The sequence below is a fragment of the Opisthorchis viverrini genome, assembly GCF_000715545.1.
Source record: "Opisthorchis viverrini unplaced genomic scaffold opera_v5_27, whole genome shotgun sequence".
NCBI lineage: Eukaryota > Metazoa > Platyhelminthes > Trematoda > Opisthorchiida > Opisthorchiidae > Opisthorchis > Opisthorchis viverrini.
The window spans coordinates 2,064,370-2,082,754 of NW_008751682.1; the positions used below are offsets into that span (position 1 = coordinate 2,064,370).

At 40.0% G+C, this 18,385-nt stretch overlaps 1 protein-coding gene across 1 annotated transcript in view; it reads left to right on the forward strand.

Moving 5' to 3' along the window:
• Positions 1-1,301: 1,301 nt before the first annotated feature.
• T265_02223 (hypothetical protein) overlaps positions 1,302-18,385 on the forward strand; it is a gene marked incomplete at both ends in the record, with an annotated part of 32,821 nt that continues 15,737 nt past the window's right edge. Inside the window, 6 exons of the mRNA XM_009166411.1 lie at positions 1,302-1,707; positions 9,330-9,423; positions 10,022-10,119; positions 10,895-10,969; positions 14,892-14,996; positions 17,125-17,214. Coding sequence (XP_009164675.1) covers positions 1,633-1,707; positions 9,330-9,423; positions 10,022-10,119; positions 10,895-10,969; positions 14,892-14,996; positions 17,125-17,214 — 537 coding nt within the window. The remainder of the gene's footprint in view (positions 1,708-9,329; positions 9,424-10,021; positions 10,120-10,894; positions 10,970-14,891; positions 14,997-17,124; positions 17,215-18,385) is intronic.

Sequence of the window (18,385 nt, forward strand, 5' to 3'; positions counted from 1 at the left end):
ATGCTGATTATTAGTTGCTCACCTCATTCATTGTTGACAACGTTTGTATCAATAAGAATCGTACCCCAGCAGAAAATGACTTCATTATAACTACTTTCTCAAGTTTTTTTAAGGTAGTGACCTAACCCAGAACTCCGAAAACTTTGTCTACGGCACAACTGATTTTTTTCACACTGTGAAACCCCAGATAATTAGTGTCTCCAACGACTTTTGTAGTACCAATTGGCAATTTGCTTGAGTAATTCTCAATGCACTAAAATTTATAAGAAAATAAATGGTTGTGGGTTTCACCAACCATAAAACCCTAGAAATTGAGCAGCGCATACGATCGGTAAACACAATTAATTTAAACGTACCCCCATGATCCTGAGGTATAACCTGAATCGAAGACATCTAACGTAAATCATGTAGTTACCTTGTTCTAGTTACCGACTGACCAAAGCATTCCAAGTTTCGGGATTTTTTTCTTAATTTTTGAGACCGTTTCCTATTTCGTTTCCCTCAGGCATTTTGAATTAATTAGGGCTGTCAATTGTTCTCCCATAAGGATAGAATCTAATAGAAGAATAGGCCCATAAAGTTAAAGGGAGTCTTCCAAAACCAAGCATTGTGCAACCGACGGTTATCTGTGACCCATTCAGAAAATGTAATCTTAGTTCAACTGCATAACTTGACGACAAACATTTTGCGTTTTCAGAGCTATTTTTTCAAGGATGTGTGGATTTATTAAAGGTTATCAAAAACCGAAACATACGACTTTTGATCTATTGTTCGAAAATTAAAATCCATCTAGTTGGTCCAAGGTGTTGGTATCAACTCGAGGGTTAAAGCCACAGTAATTTTGATACTTTGGGTCTGAGATCATCACATCTGATCATTTAATGCAGTTCCCAGCCAAGGAACACACAGTCATCGTTACATAACTGGGCAACCGCCCTCCTCTTATTTTACGCATCTGGTTGGTTTTATTTCAAAGCAAGTTCACTCAGTGTCACAATAAAACATTGACAGTTGCTATCATTTGTTTGGTCCCCGGCTTCTTGACGGAGTTGCGCCTTTGCGCACCTTTTGCGCGCTCGGCAGCCAGAAAACTGGTCAGGATATTCATTGATTTACTGGTTAAAATCGGGACATCTATGGAGAAAATCTCATCACGAATGCGAAATTAGAATTTCCCTATAAGCATAGACAGCATTGCATTGTCTAGACTGGCCATTGTTTGATTGGTCGTCAGCGTCACTGTTTATCGACCGTTAGCTTTAGTTCTCAGTTGATTGGTTATTTTGGTTGCATTGCGGAGGAGAGTATCAGTGCTCCAGGACATCGGCTGTACCAACCAAACGAGCTGTGCAGCACCACAGTGATCAGCACAAGGATAAAGCTGCTTCACACTTGTGGGCGGCACGCCACAGACACTATCGTCCATTGGTCTAATATGCGCCGGTCAATCACAGCCGGCTAACCAGGCAGCTGCGAGTGGATCAGACCGGCACGTATGGTTCACTGTGAGCCATCGACGTGCTTGACAGACCGGAATAGTGCCCGTTTCAGCTGTTGTTGCTGCTTAGTTCACACGGATCTAAGTGTTACTCATCTGTGTTCCGGCAAAAAGTCCTTGTATATTTCTTCAACATGCCAAGCGTTTCTCTGAGTGGATGTCTTAAGTGCATCAAATATTCGATGTTCGTGTTTTGCTTGATAGCCTGGGTAAGCTTCTTCTCTCCGTTTTCAACGAACCTATAAAACGAACCATGTTTTTGACAACGTTTATAACCCATGCTCGGAATATTTTTATTCAGTAATGGATATCTGATTATTCGGCTGATCAAACAGTATCCAAGTGAATTTTTATCTTAACTTGAGTGTAAAGAAATAAAATGTAGATGATGGCTGATTATGTGCAAGAGAGTGGAATTATTAAACCGAATGTATTGATATTGCAAACAACAGCGTGTTAAGCGGCTTATCAGACAGGATGGGTTTCAAGGGTACGGTAAACTCGGAAAACAATTAACTGGCTTTGTGAATGATAATAATTGGCGCAGTGTTTGTCTGTATAGAGGCAAACTGGCTAGGTGCGTTGACAGACGTTTCAAAAGATAACATATCAAAAATGTGAACTTTGCTATAAGATGGAAAAATGGCTCAAAGCAAATCTGATTAGTTAGATGAGTTTATGGAGGAAAACTTGAGGGATGAAGATCAGAGGTTTTGGGGGAAAAGTTTTGAACGACAGCCCATTTAACCTCTATATTGCGGCAAACATTTTTAACCTTTTGAAACCTGGAAAAGTCAAAGTTTGAAAAAACGCAAAAAAACTATGTTACTTTGCTTTCTATGGCATCATTCTGAGCTAGATGGCGATGACCTGTCAAGAAAATAAACACACGTATCATTGTTCGGAAACTCTGACAGAGATTTCGTTCTGTGTCTGGTCAATGTTTGTTGTGAATTCAAAAAGAACCTTTCAGCTATTTTGTTCTTATCGAGACCAGTCCATAGTGCACATGAACTTCCGAGGAGTATCGAATCCGCGCCCACCAGGCTAGTTGTCTGGACGTATAGCATGAACATAACACAATGAACGGCTAATCAACAGTGTGATGAGTTTGCGTTTAGACGGAAGACAGCGCCATTCATCATTCAGCCATTGGAATGCGCATTACGTAGACACCTATGCGCTGAATCTCAGATGATAACATCTTAGAATTTTCACTCATCTGATTGGGATTTTGGAATTCCTAAGATTAAACTCTGCCGATGGTTTTCACTGAAAGCAAAACAACTCCACGGTACTATGTGGCTCTTCACCTTAGTGCTGATCTTATTCACCATTAAAAAAGGTAAAATTATAAAGCTCAAAATTTGAATTCTTATTACAGCAACGGTGATCTCAGGAATCCAGTTCTTTGCTAGTTTCCCAACGTTGCAACTCTTCAACACAACTGATCAACATAGTTTGTGGCTAAGATCTTTTGCTAAACCTGGCCGGAGCGTTCATAATTATATGGAAGGAAAAATTCACAAAACGAATCCCCGAGCATCCCCAAAATTACCTCGTTAAATGCAGATTTCCAATAAAAAATATTGAACTAGATTCCAAGCTTCCAACGGGAATCAGAGAATTGCTAAAACAAACAACCCAGCTGTTCAGACACCGATCGGGTTGGATTACTATGTTAACAGCACCACACCAAACGGTTGCATTCAAAACACCGAAGCCAACACCTGTTGGTGCAAGGCAAGCGGTCAATTTACTGGTTCATCATATGGTTTCAACGAGAGTGGAGAAAAGTGGGGTGGAGCCGAGATCTCGTGAGTGGACCAAAGCTTACCTGTAAACACCTGAGCTTTCACCACTGTAACTAACTACTTGTAAGGCAAGGAAATTTTCACTGTTGATTAATCGTATCTATTTTTGAGCTCTTCTTTACTGACAACTTTGAGGTACATGTCTTAATACTAATATACTAATAATATATTTGGCTAGTTCACCGTTATCGCTTAGTTTAAACATGTTTCTAATAAGTTTCCTAACTGAGGAGGGGAATTTTCCATCTGACTCTGGGAGCATTGCAATCACATCGAAAACGCAGGTGTGTGCTAAACAGCGGACTTTATCTGATCGATAAGCTTGTTTCATGTCTTTGTACAACACGTTTTACCAATCTCTGCGCGTTTTCTGTCTGCAAGCAATCATTTGAGGTTAACCAAGAGGTGCTTGTGCAGATGTTTGTGAAGCGGTTGATGAGCTGGGTATATTATAGTTTCTGGAGTCGAGTTAGTAACCATAATGGTCGTGTTCGCGGTCAGTGCTAGTCAATAAATGTGAGGAATTTGGTGAAATGATTCCAACAGTTGGTTGGATGCTGCTTCCAAATATATAACGTATGTTTTTCTATGTGTTTTTTGTTTCTATAATTCCTAGCAACCTTTTGCTTTGCTGGACCAACAAAGTACACGTGTCAGTTAGTCGTAGCTCATTCCGCTGCTGAGTTGTTTCACTCTGAGACATACGGAATGCAGTTTACTTGCTCCTAACAGGTCACACTCTTCGCACTAAATCCGCAGAGCAAGTCTTGGACCTTTGTTTGAGTTCCATTTGTTTCTGTCAAATGGTATAATGAGACAGCCAAATATAAATTAAGATGGATCACATATAGAATATTCTTCTATTTTAACGTAGTCCAACGTATCCATCCGCTTTATTCTCGCATATAGCTTCAGCTGCCTAAGAAAAACGTGTAGATATTCCTGGTAAACACTTCGGCAAGGAAAAGTAATTTTACTTTCACACTCTATACCTGCTTCAACCTTTCTACGCGAATTATAAATTCTGTTAGGAATGTGTTATTGGATGGAACACAGTTCACTCTATTGCATTCCGAAATCTCATTCGAAATGTACTGTTAGGCAAGTGTCCACGTGGCACATGCACTGCTGGTTAGGCACGTGAGGGGATACCCGTCAGCTGACTTGACCGGTTTTGTTCTTTGCATACTATAGGATGAAGGATGTGGACCGTGAAACCACTTTTCTCACTGGCTTAGAATCAAAGGCGTACCGTGATGGCTACGGGTCGATCCCTGTAGGTTGTTGTTAATGGGTTGTCCGTAGTGTATACAAATTAACCGATCGTGATTGGCGCGAATATCCCATCAGAGAGAAAGTATGATGGTGAACTGCAACGATAACTCTCTCCTTTATACAGAATACTGAGTGGATGAACTACGTTACTTCTGTTCACAATGAGGTGTATGATGCTGTGTACAAAATAAGCCACTCTCTTTTTAAATACTGCCCCATATGCATCACCGTAAAGTCCAGATTGGAGAAGTACTATCTGAAGTTACCTTCGAATTAATGGAGTTGTGCCAGAAGTGCAATATGAGATTTGATAGGTTTTATTGCCGATGGTGTTATTGGTTGAGTTGTTTCAGATAATCTCTCAAAAACTAAGTAAATCTCAACCAAGGTAAGCAATAAAAATTGAGCACTAAATCAGCTGTATCCAAATGTAAGGCCTTATCAATTTGTTTGCTCACCTGAGCCGGTTCACGTATTGTTTCGACGAACGTGAGCAATATGCAGCATTTTGACCCCTTCTGTAAAGAGTGGACAGATTCCCCCGGAAGAGTTCAGCGTGATCATATTCCAAATAACCAATTTGAAGTATGCAGGTCAAACCGCCTATTAATCATGACTGGGCCCCCACAGGATGCGAATGGAGCTTAAATATCTGCTGAAAATACAGGCGCTCCATGCTTTTTTATTCTTTTAGTGAATCTACCTGTGTCAGTCTTTCTTCGAGTTGATTCTTACGCATCAGCACAACATGTACGGTCAGCTTGTTGCAGAGTAGCTTGTAGACAAACAGTAAGAATGAGTGAAATCCATCCCCGGTGACATTAGTACCTGTGGTAGGGAAATCTACCTCCTTTTTGTGCCTTCGACTTGTGCAGTTGATTTTCAGGTGACGGTAGTGCGAAACAGACGAATAGCATACAAACATGAGTTTATTCAGTTCGTCCTGTAGAGCTTTGAGGTAGATTTCCGGGCACTCACAATGCAGATGTGAAAAATACGTCCGCGAATAAACATGTGTACATCGATGCACGTGATGCCCCAACTTGTTTGTCTGTCTTTGTAAAATAACACATTTTCTGTGCACCATGTTATACGATTATTATGAATTTGAGCCACTAGCTGTAGTTGCAAATCGATCCGCCACATATTTGCTTCGTCAGTTTTAAAAAGTTTCCTTTAATTATGCGTCCATGATAAACTCAATGTAAATTTCGGACCGGTCAGTTTCTATCCATTTGACTACGCGCTCTGCGTTACACGGACAGCATCAAAGACACGTTTTCTTATTAGTACTGAAGAAACAACAATAAACAATCACGCCTACCGGTTTTTATCTAATCCCCCGGTTTCTTGAATTACTAAAGCTTTACGACTGATTGTTTGAAATTTCTAAAACCCCTAAAGCGCGATTCTTGTGCCAGTTTTCTGCACCACCACACTAAAATCGCCTAGTAAACTCTTCGCTTACTTTTCATTTTACATATTTATACCATGGAGACCGCGCTAAATAGGCTTCCATGATCTAACTATGTGAAACCCATAAGTACTTAGCGTTTCTCGTGAACCGCAGTGATCGATCGGACTTAGAGAACCACCAGATCACATTTGAGGGTTTGTTTGATAAACCGAGATTTGGATAAATTTCATACACATTTTTCCGTTGACCATTTTAACATATAACCGGAATCCTCTTCATAATGTCTCAACTCTACGGAAACTTGATTGTACCATCACTCAGACGCTATTTTCTAACCTTCCGGAGTAAATATCTGAAATTTTTACCGATAGTATAAATATTATTAACCTCTCCACACGAAATCTATGACACTCCTTGCAAAACCATTTTCACAAATGATAACAACCTCTAGAAATCACGTGGCATCAGAAAGAGTAGTCTTTAGGAAACTACCCTTCAAAACGCCCTATCCTGTTGTTCGAAAACTGACACCTTGGTGTGAGTACTGAAGCAGACGTGCAATTCAAGACTTATTTTACGCATAACTCAGGTGTCACCGCTACCTTATTATGTGTACCAGTTTACATGCAATGGAAGAGTAGTTTGTCTAGTCAGAACTGATAATGGAGTGGTCAAACAAAAGAGCACTTACTCCTCTTTGTCCAAAATCAGTTACCATAAAAACCTTTCCTTGTGAAGGCTCACCCACATGGAGATGAATGACCTCGCTGTTTTGCAAGACCCTTTCAAATCTTGTATCACGCAAAGCCGCTCACCACATTTCAGCAGAATCAATATGAGATCAGTTCCGGGGACATATCAGACCAATTTAGTTAGTCCTATAAATCTGCACAATAGTGTATCTTGGAAATCACGAAACAGTTCCAAAGCATTTCTGGTTCTGTAACAATTAGCCCTGAATTAACAACAAATCATAATTAATCGTCTACCTGTTGACAGTGTAATGTTCCGCAGATATATATTCCTCCTTCAGTTTAACACTCATTCTGTAACATTGCGATCCCTTCTACCGCCTTAGTTCTTCTGATCACTGCCTCATTAATAACACCCGATTTCTTCCCAAGATAGATCCTGTTTTTCATCCTATGTTAGCGCTGAACTGGATGTTATGCGCCGAATTTTTTAGCAGTTATTTCTGGAAGTGCTGTTTTTCCAAAAGCTTTTCGGTTTTCGTACAAAACATGCAACTTTCTTTCCTGGCGGAAGGAGCCAATTTATGTTTTCATTTTAAAAACCACAGTCATCCGAATGGGATGAAGATGCACCTCTGAGAATTGTGAAGAGGAGAAACCGTTTATCCTGAGTTTGCATTCTACATTTTATGCCACGAAAAATGCTGGGAGAGCTTTTATGTCTCTTTTTTTGCTTGTATTACTCATTTCACTAATATGTCATTTCTCATTCAGTCACCCATATCAAGTAACTGTCACACGTTGTGAAGTGTTGCCCCACGCTTTGCGTCACACTTTGCCTTCTCAAATTCATGTAACCCTCAACTGTTCAAAATCCCAGAAACGTTCATCGTAACACATAATGAAATTTATGTCAGTAAACTATATTAGATTGTATTTTATCGCTATTTCCAAGTGGTGGACGAAACATATTCCTTACTTCATCTGTAAACTGCACTTAATACATAAACAGTTGATGTATCTAACATTAAACAAGCGGGGAGTGATTTCGGATAACAAGCGTTACTGGTACCATCCATTTTCCGCAGAATGCGAAATACTTCCAAAAGTAGGTAATCTTATAGATAACATGGCACCGTGAAGCATATATTGTTCCGTTTATTCGAACCGCATTGTTCGCAACTAAGGATATCGGTATCGCTGATTTCATTCGAAAAGTCATAGCAGGATAATCGTCATCAAATAATCATCGGCTGCAGATATATTTCTAATGAAACACTGTGACTATTGACCCTAGGAAGTTGTAGGCGCAAAGTCTATTATAGGATCTCAAAAAAGTTAATACAATTTCTAACAACTGTTCACGATACTCTAAATCCTGCAAGCGAATGTAGGACAAACTTAGACGCGCTAATGGGTGTTGTCGTATTCGGAGATGATTACAGTCTGAAAAGTAAAACAAATTAGATTCGGCTTATTCACTTGCTTGCTTGTGCCATAAGTAGGCAAAGAATTACAGGAAAAAATAGACTTGAAAAAGGTTTGCAAACTCATCTGTTCGGCTTATGTGTCAACCGAAACTGAGAGCAATCAGCCTAATAACCTGGATTCTACGTAGGCATCGGAAATTCTAGCCCGAAACCAACTGACCTATGAAACTGAATATCTTGCTGTATCGTACCACTCAGTTTTGCCAATTGTCCTAATCCTCAACTAACCCAGTAAAGACTTTGGATGCAACGCGCAAGATAATCCACATCCTTTGTTGCTGACAAGTGTATAAACGGATTGAGGTATATGCACAGACATGTGCTTCAGGGAAGTGACTACTCTACGATAACGAGCACGTTTAGTCTCGAGATACACTATTTTGCACTATTTTAACAAAAACATAAGATAAACATAGACGTTTAACCGTTTAAAAAGCATTAGAATTGCAGCAAGTCCACGATCAGAAAGACGAATATGGTATTTCCGCAACATTGTATCAGACGTACTGACAAGGGCAGATACTTAAGACAACGTTCAACAAGTGAAATTACTCCTGGATGTTTGTGAACAAATTCTTGATCACCAAGTCTATCCAACTGTAGGCTTTTCTTACTGGAAATTTGACCCTGAATGTTAACATAGAAAGGTTTCATAAATAAGAGAATACTACTCCTTGGTATCATGATACTTTGTCGACTAATTCTCTCCCAAACTCGCAAGGTTCAACACAACCACGTTTCTTGATGTCTTTTCAACTTCTGGGGTTAATTCATCAACATATCGACTCCCTCGATCTTATCTCACCACAACCAACTAAATTCTTGCAGTTTGAAAAACATGTGGTAAGCAGATACACTTCGTTAGGCAAAATGCTTGCTTGCATTCCCGGGAGACTTTTTTCAAATATATTTTCTGGTGTTTTGCAGTCAGGTCCGTGTCAATCAGCCCGGCAGGGTTGCGAATAGTTTTTGCTTGCCCGGTGCATCTGGACGTTTGTATCACGAGCAAAACAACCCAAAATAACCCGGAGTAAACAAACGACTCCAGTGCCCGATGCATTGTGTGCTTCAATATGACTCTGCACACATGCACCACTAGCTACTTGGTACACCTGAGGTTTCTTCCATCTCCCCTCATTTTAGGTCCTCGGCCTGGTTGCTCTGATTATCGGAATAGTCGCAAGGGTGACTGGAAGTTTCGGGCTTTTGGACGCACATATTCCCGCGATTCACTCAGGTAAGCATCAACACGAGTAGTACCTTTTTCAAAACACCTTACTAGCGGCTCTCAAAAAATCATACGAAACAGAGGTATTGAAAGCAAGGTGACAAGCATCCATAGCCACATTACGCTAGTTGCGGATTTTCGTTTTGCCGGTGTTCTGAAAAAATGCTATGCAACGGAAACACTGGGCGCTCTCCTCAAGTTCGCATATTATTAATGTTGTCATCTTGAAACCAAAAAGCGAACATTTATTTTCCACAATATTTTCTGTGCATCAATGGTCAGTATCACAAATTTGAAATACAATTACTGATATCTAGAAATATTTGCGCTAATAAGGAATTGTTTTGCCGCGCCATCACCATTCAGTGCAGCAAAAGGCACCAGCTGGTCACTGTGGTAAACATGGGCAAATAAAACATGAAAATATATTTACTGCTGATGAAAAAATGGACAAACAGGATTTCCTGTGGTCCGACGAGGGTTTTACAATGATAGATGTTGTATACTGATACGCAATAAACAGAATATTTGCAGGCATCCCCGGTTGAGCCGCATGCCAACCATTTATTGGAGTGATTACTCATATCACATTTTTATTTCTTTAAAGGCGCAAACTTATTGATAGCCGTTGGGTTCTTCATCATGATTATGGGATTCCTCGGATGTTGTGGTACTATTCGGGAGAGTCAATGTCTGCTGTTCTCAGTGAGTGTTCAGTCCAACGTTACTATTCTACTCTTTATCCAATTTTGGACTTTTGGTTGGTTGCGGCAACGCAACTGCCTTTAGAAATATAAATACGTTTTGTAGAGCAGCAAAATAAGTATATGGGATAAACTTACTGAGCCGGAACAACAGCTGCGAATAAATATTTTTTGATGCCTAATAAGTGTGAAACAAGCTTTCAAACAATATTTTCATCAAAGCGTGGTTATCTTGACTACTTGCTTACCATGATATTAGACCAAATCTTCCTAAGTAGGTCTCATGGGGCACACCGAATTTAATTTTGACGTTTCATTTGACCTTCACTACCTGATAATTCAGAGGCCCAATTTACCGGTGTATAAAAGAAGTGTCCTTGCACATTTTTGCAAGGTTCCACAAGGAAAATTAGTGATATTATCCTCTGAGACCAACTGGTGGACTGATTTTTTAATACTGACCTGGGTGAAGTGTGTGAATTTACAGGTTGTAGTGTGATGCATGCATCTTTGTGACTCTAGTAAAGTCAGAAAACAAGTTTCATGTGTTTTATTTGCATTGTTCAAAAATCTGCGTATGGGTTTAAATGTTGCATAGCCCATTTTTAGCAGTAGGCTTGTATTCATAAAACGAATGCTGAAAAGTTTGTGACGAAATTGTCCAAACATTTGACAAAATTTGGTGGGCGCTTTTTTGCTTGACTGCAAACAACACATGTGGCGATTTTGTGACATCTAGTTTATCTCTCAATTCTTATCCCTTATCCGTCCTCCAGTTTTTCTTGTTCGTGTTCTTCTGCTTCTCTCTGTTGATGGGAGCCGGACTCTGGGCTCTGGCTTGGTCTTACAAGGTACGTTTAATATCGATCGTTTGAAGTTTTTATAGATGGTAAACACCAGTTGAATAATGATCTACTCTATATTGTTATGTATTTCCGAATGTTGTGTATTCCTATCTTGTCTGAACGTTATGTTTTGTTAAGTCGCATTTCTGTGATACCATCAGTGACACTGACACAGGGAAAACAACAGTCCGTATGTGCCGAGAACTGGTAATCTTGACCATGCACAAGTAATCCTTGCATGCCACGGAATTTATGTAGTGGTTTGGGAGTGATTTGACTGAGTAGGCGCACTAAATGTGGTCTATGCTAATTCTGGTACCCATGTGTAGCGATTAAGACGTTAGTTTTCTAGGATAGGATTATATTTATACCCACGGGTTAGCTCTCGATGGTATAAAGACTGTCTATTTTCGCGTAGAAGTGAGAGACAGAACTGGGATTTTCCTCTTCGGATGAAAAACGTTGACTGTATGGTCATGGTAGTTCAAGTCTTATAAGGTGTCTAGTGAAAATGGACGTATCAGCTCACTACGTAAGTTTAAGAGGCTCTTCTTTATCCTCTGGAATAGACTCATATTATTCGGTGAGTAATCTGGTACACAAATTAGCCAGACTGCTAGTTTTAATTCCAGACATGAAAATGTTCTATGAATGTGCTTGTGCTTTCATTCTATCCAAAGACTAGCCACTTCCACTATCAGACATATAATAAACTCAGTAACAAGGGTAGCAAGAATCTACACTCATGCGTGTTGCATACAAACACTCAACTGTGAGACGATGACATTTTGACTAGAAAATCTAGTGTGATTTAGATAACGGATTAGCTTTCTCGGACAAGTCTAGTTGTGGGACATCCGCTCCTTGCGCTGTAACATGTCCCAGTACATAGTTCGGACATTTATAAATTGTGCGCGTAGGATCAACTGCGCAGCGATGGTTTGTAAGCTACCTGTCGCGTGCAGTGGTGGACAAATTTGGGACAAGTCACGTGTAACAAATATTGATTACTTCCATGAACAGTCCTAATTTTGGACACTATGCCGCGTGCGGAAATGGATTTACAAGATGACGCCCTGGGTTCGGTGATTGTTTCAGTTAAAGGCATCAAACGAAAAAATAAAAATAAAAAACATAATTTAACTGTCCGTCATCCGAATCGCTCGCTGTTCAACAGGAACTGATCAACAGGAAGTTTCTCTGAAGTGAGTAAACCATATGTGATTTGTGCGGAGCCGAATATGATGCTAATTTTAAGTAGATGAGACAAATGTAAACCCGACTGAATAAGATAAGTAGGTGAAAACAGACAGTCCAGTTGAGAAGTATCAGCTTGTCTAAACAGGATGGAAGAAAATGGCATACCAGCCTCGGTTCCTTCAATTCAAAGCAATGCCTTCTTACATCAGTCCTTCAACTGTCAAAGGGATGTTGCAGACTCCCAGGGTAAATGACCACAATAATGCTCTCTGGAGAATGTTCATTAGGACACAATCTGAATTGGAATGAATTGGTAGGAGCCAGAGTAGAACTATTACTGCAAGTGGTAGTTTTACCGCATGATAGAGTTAAACACATGTCGATATGAGAGCAAGTCCATCTTGACAGATGTAGAATAAATAAAGGGGAAGTTATCTGAGTAGTTCACTGCAACTTCAGTGCTGGTTTAAAATTCATGTGATTGTAGTTGAATTCGATACTGTGCGACTGTCTGAAGACGAACTTGAGTCCTTTGTTGCGAAGCACTGTGTTACAAAAGTCTTCAGCCTCACACAGGTAGCAGTATGCCAATTAATTTAGTAAGTTATTTGATTTTTTCTGGATCTGGAAACAAGATTGCAATCTTTGAAACATTTTATAAGGTTGCAAAAATAACGGATCATAGACATTTCTGAATTTTGGCCTCCAGTCTTTAAGTGAATGTAGATGATTTGCTTCTGAATTTAATACTGAAGACAGCAATACGATAAACCGAATACCTGCCACCCTGTTGCCCAAGCGTCAGTTATGAATGCCCTGTAAATATTTACACAGATGGCAGAAGTCGCTGTGTATTGGTTGTTGATCAGGTAGATGTTGATCTGTTCGACACTGTTCGTCGTGACAGTCCGAAAATGTAAATGGGCACGAAAAGTCAAGTCTCTGGACATGTTACCAAGACATAGGAAATATTCACCACACTCTATGCCTTGTCTATTAACAAGGAGACAAAGTACTTTCTTTTTAAATTCGGGATGGGTGGGTAAAAGCCAGGCGTGTTTTGAAAGAGAATTATATTTAAACCAAGGGAGATCTTGGCCATTCACATGCTGACCTTTGCCGCAATTTCGCCTGAAACCAACAACAATCATCCGTTAAAAGTTACCAGCCTCGTTGTGGCTAGTTTCGAGTTGAAGAATCACGCTTCTGGACAGTACTGGATCGCACACCGTTTCGAAAAACTTCCAAAAGTTTCTACGCAAATTTTAGTCCGATACAACGTGAGCAGCGTTTGAGCCAGAATACAAAATTGCGTTTTCTCCATACAAATTTTGAGTTTCTTAAAGGTGATTCAGCAGGCGGTCACCCAGTAGTATATCACACCGGGGTGGAGGCATTTGATAATAGGTAGTTGAGGCAACCAGTGTTTTGCACAACAATTCACGGGGCCCCGGGTCTCAAAGGCTCAAGGGCTTTTGCGAAGTTTGGGGGCAGAAAATTCAATGTGTAGTCCGATTTCTGATCCTTTTCGTGCATCTCATGTACTGCATTACACACTGTTCTTCATTGCAATTTAATTTGGGAACAACCACGTTCAGGTATTGTATTCATAGCCACACCACTCTCGTTTGAACGGCCGTGTTCCTGTTCTGGCGTAATTATTCCGGTGAGTCCACACCAAAGGAAAGCACTGGACTCGAGTTTCGCTCTTATTAGAGCTCATCAGCAGTGCATGCCCAATGGCCGTGCCGGGATTTGAACCCCGGACATCTGACATGCGAGGCGGGTGTGTAACCACTACTCCACCAACGCACGTGGAACACATCTGAATTATCACGTCTGAACAAGCAAACGTGTTCACACTTGAGTGATGTGATTGGTGTGCCCGACTCATCGAACGACGACCCAGTAACTGTACTGGTTGTGACGATCGATTGACCTGCCAGTCAGGTAGTTTGATGGGATATGTGGCAATATTGATCTCGCAGTGCGGTACAGACCGACTTCTCAACCTTCGTCCGTTTTCCGTCAGCCTTTCTTTTCTAGGAATAGTGATATGATTGTGATATCATTGAAATACTGTTAGACAACTGCAGTCTAGTGAGTTGTGCAAGCCATAAAAAATTCCTTTCAGTGTTTTTCCATTCGACCTAAGTGTTTGGACGTTACTGCGTCTGCGTTAGATTTTATGAAGTGCAGTTCAGTCTTTGCCCTCCAAAGTTCAGGCCTTGTAAGCTGCTCGGATTGATCTAGAAACAAATGGACGCGTGATGAAACCCCAATAATGCCCACGTCTTAGCTAGGTGGAATGTCGCGTAGTTGTTGAGGCTTATCAAGGTACTAATATGTCTGAGGATATAGCCAGGATTCCGACTGTCCTACGGTCTGGGATCCGTCGAAGGCATTGAATATTTGGTCGGCATATTGACTCTAACTGTTTGGATATTTTCCTTTGACTTCGGGCATGCAGATGGATATTGGGGCTCTAGTTTACCCACCGTCTCTTCCGCTATAATGATAGCATGATAAAAGTATTAGTTATATGTTTATATATCACATACGGCCTTGTGCAATACAAGCTGATGATAGTGCTGTAAATAATATTATTGCATGGCAGTATGATTATCGAGAACTATATAGTTCAACATATAAAAAGTTAATGTCACAGAACATAATATAATATATAAAATAGAAGTGTGGTTAAACAAGTTTTATTGATTATTTGTAGTTGGACGGCTATTTCTATCGCTACTTGGCAACACACGTGGAGAAGTATCTGGAAGACGAGCCGCAGAATGAAAGTACTAAACTAATGGACTTTTTGCACAAAAAGGTCAGTTCTGGAATCTCGGTTTTTTTTCAGAGTATCATTTTAAGTAATTGTGGATTTCTTCCAAAGGGGCCTTACTGCACGGAGATTATGATAGCTGTGAAAAAAATAAATAGTATGACATCCGTAAAATCACCACAGCATGTATTGAATGGTCGACACCAGCTTTTAAAAATGGACTCACTCATAAGCCTATAAATCGATGCTTATTTGATGAAGCATGTTTAAAAATTATGTGATAAAATCTGATTGTAATTATGTCTGGATGAGGCTTTTTTCGCCTGGTTGTTTCGAGGATTCTGGGACATGGCGACGATGGCCTGAAATCCATAAAAACACCAGCAAATGTTTTGTTCTGTGTGTACCGGTATGTTGAACGAAACAAACAAGACAGATTCCATTAAATTGTTGTATTCACGAGCTTTCAAATTCACGAATGTCATCCGCAGCGTAGAAGTTTGATAAATAAGCAAATAAGCTAATAACAGGAAAACGTCTTTATAAATAGTTGGTCGTGCCACGAGAACCCATTCCAGTAATCGGTCAAAGTTGCAGGAATTATTTTTATAAGAGCCTAAAAATATGATGTTCCTGGAAACAATCCGGTTAACTCGCGAAAGAAAACTATCAGCGACTGGACCCCCTCATTTCGTAGTTTTGCGATTCCATTGTTCTGCAAGAACTTGAACACTTCTAAGAATGCCACTTTCAAGCTACCAGGCGAAAAAAACTGTTTTGAGCAAAGTTATGATTATCACCTCACCCCTCCGTTTAAACAGGACGTTCGTTCTATTCGCACCCTAAGAACCCGCTGATCATGTCACCTCGATTAGTGATGGAACGTTTACAATCAGATTGCCCAGCTCACGAACTAAACGAGAGACGATCTACGCTATCTAGGCTATCAACGTTCTCCTCACTTTCTTATTTTGAATAAAGCCCATTAATGTGTCCATGTTTTTTATATTATTATAGACCTTAATGATTCATGGAACACTTAGATTAGGGTAATTTCTGATTAGTGACAATATAAACGAACCTGCCGAAAACCCTGGATGGTGTCCACATCGTGGTGTTTTATAAACATACTTTATTTATTGCCATCGAATCTTGTGCAGCGAGTATATTTCTTACCCATCAATGCAAAATCAACGTACATCAAAACTGGCAAGTTTACTGACAAGATGCTTGAATGGTACGGAGATTTTTTTATGTTAACAATTGAAGTGCCGCATGAGAGTTAACCAGGATTGTTTATCTGCAATGTTTTGTGAGGAATCTTTTGGGAATTGGGCTACAAATATATGTATACCGTTCACTCATTACAAACAGCTTACGAGTTTGTGCCTAAGCAGTTTGGTTGTTGATGGAACCTATAATGCTGTTGTATAATAAAACACAGATTGATTACGCTTGGATTGGAAACAGCGTTCAAGCCACATTAGGGCTTATTGTCATCTGGATTAAACAGATCACGCAAAATATGAACTCTGAAAATTCAAAAGCGCTTTCTGGCTAAAAAACAGAATGCAATCACCGCAAAAGAACACAAAATGGTTCACGCTCCTCAACTCAAAAACTCGTTTAATCTCATAACTTTTACCATACGCATATGTATATTATACTATATTTGTCGTAGGCGTAAAGGTGCGGTTCGGATAACTACATAGGAATCTCTCATAAAGTGAATACCTCACAGGATAATTCTATAGACTGCTTGTTGCCGGCTTATTGCTTGTTGCAGGTTTTACATCAGTTGCCTCACGCTTTAAGTTTTTTTCGGAAATTGTGAAGTGACAACATGAACTCATTTAGGCTGATCGTCTAGATGTATAGTTAAGTGAAACAATGAGCGATCGTGCACTTCTGTCGGAAAGTGTATAGTGATTTCGTTTCACAGATGACCTGCAAACATCGCGGTGGTACTTTATGTCGGGATCTACAATTCGGGTGTTGTAACTCGGCACATCCGATCCGGTTCATAAAAGAAGTTTCTACATTTCAACGAAGTCCATGTATAAAGCTGTTTATTTCTGAGTTCTTAATGTATAAAAAATTGTGACATGACCAGGTGCTTTGAAACATTGTGTTCCATGTTTTAGACTAATATTTATTCACTTATCATTTGCAGTTCAGTTGTTGTGGACTGCGTTCTGCAGCCGACTATACAATTACGCCAAACAGCTGCAAAACGGGGAGTCTTTCACCTTCACAACTTCCGGTAAGTTACTGTTTTCGCCTTTGAAGAAACTAACTTATGAGTAAATGAAAGCTACACTGCAGGCTGGAGTCATCTGTAGATATCTGAAGTGCCGATGTCACGGATCTCAAAAATATTCAAACTCAAGATACCCGACTACAAGCTAAACATGATAACAATTGGCCGCATGGAGTTTATGAACCGTGTGAACTGCCTGCACCTAAAAAGCATATAGTGTCTACTTCCAATAATATTTGCCTCCATGCGATAGCACAGCCTGATAAATTTTGAGGCTTCTGATGCAGAATAACTCCATCTTAAAGAAAAATTTCACTCAGATCTCAAACCCTATTTTGCATGGAACTACTGAGAATTAAGTCTGGGTATTATACAACGGATGCTGAACAACCGTGGCTGCCTAGAATTTTAAAATAGATATTGCTGCCCACCCGTTCCAAACATACTCTAAACCAAAACACAAAATAATTTTTCTTCGTGTAATTTTAAGAATGATATCAACTAAAACCTGAACCGTCTCGGCCTGATTTCACCACACTTTGGAATGACCAGTGAACACTAGTCCTAAATTTTCATTCAACAATTAACAATTTTCTTGCACTGAGTTTGTGTTATTGTGTGGTTTAACTAAAATTCAACTGAATATCACGTATTTAATATCCTCCACGTGCGCGTGCTGCACACAATACCCACATGTTCAACTTGAAATTCCCTTTAGCTGTAATTCCTCTTCCAGGTGTCTGTCGCCACGTGAACTCCGTTTTATCTTTGCTTACAAAATATGTCTGGTAAATATTCACAGCCCAAGCCAAACTTGTTAGATCAAAGAAGGATGCTGTGTACCAAAGATGGTACTGCAAATCCTATGTCGGGCCTTGGTTTTCTATCCCTCCAAATGCTTTATGACAAACGGCACGATAACTCTAGACAACCCTTTATACTAACAGTGGATGTTTGTTTTAACTTAACGGATAGGGTCTTCAAAGAAAATGTCATAAGACTCCTCTAGAATCTTCATGAAGAGGCGGCAAGTATCAAGCTATTGACACTCACTCCCATGACACTTTGACCAATAAAGGTATGCCTTAGTTTACTCCATAATGATTTCGGGACTCATCAGTCTAATCGGGATGTTGCTTGCTACATACTTTCCCCCAGAATCGAAGCCTGAGAA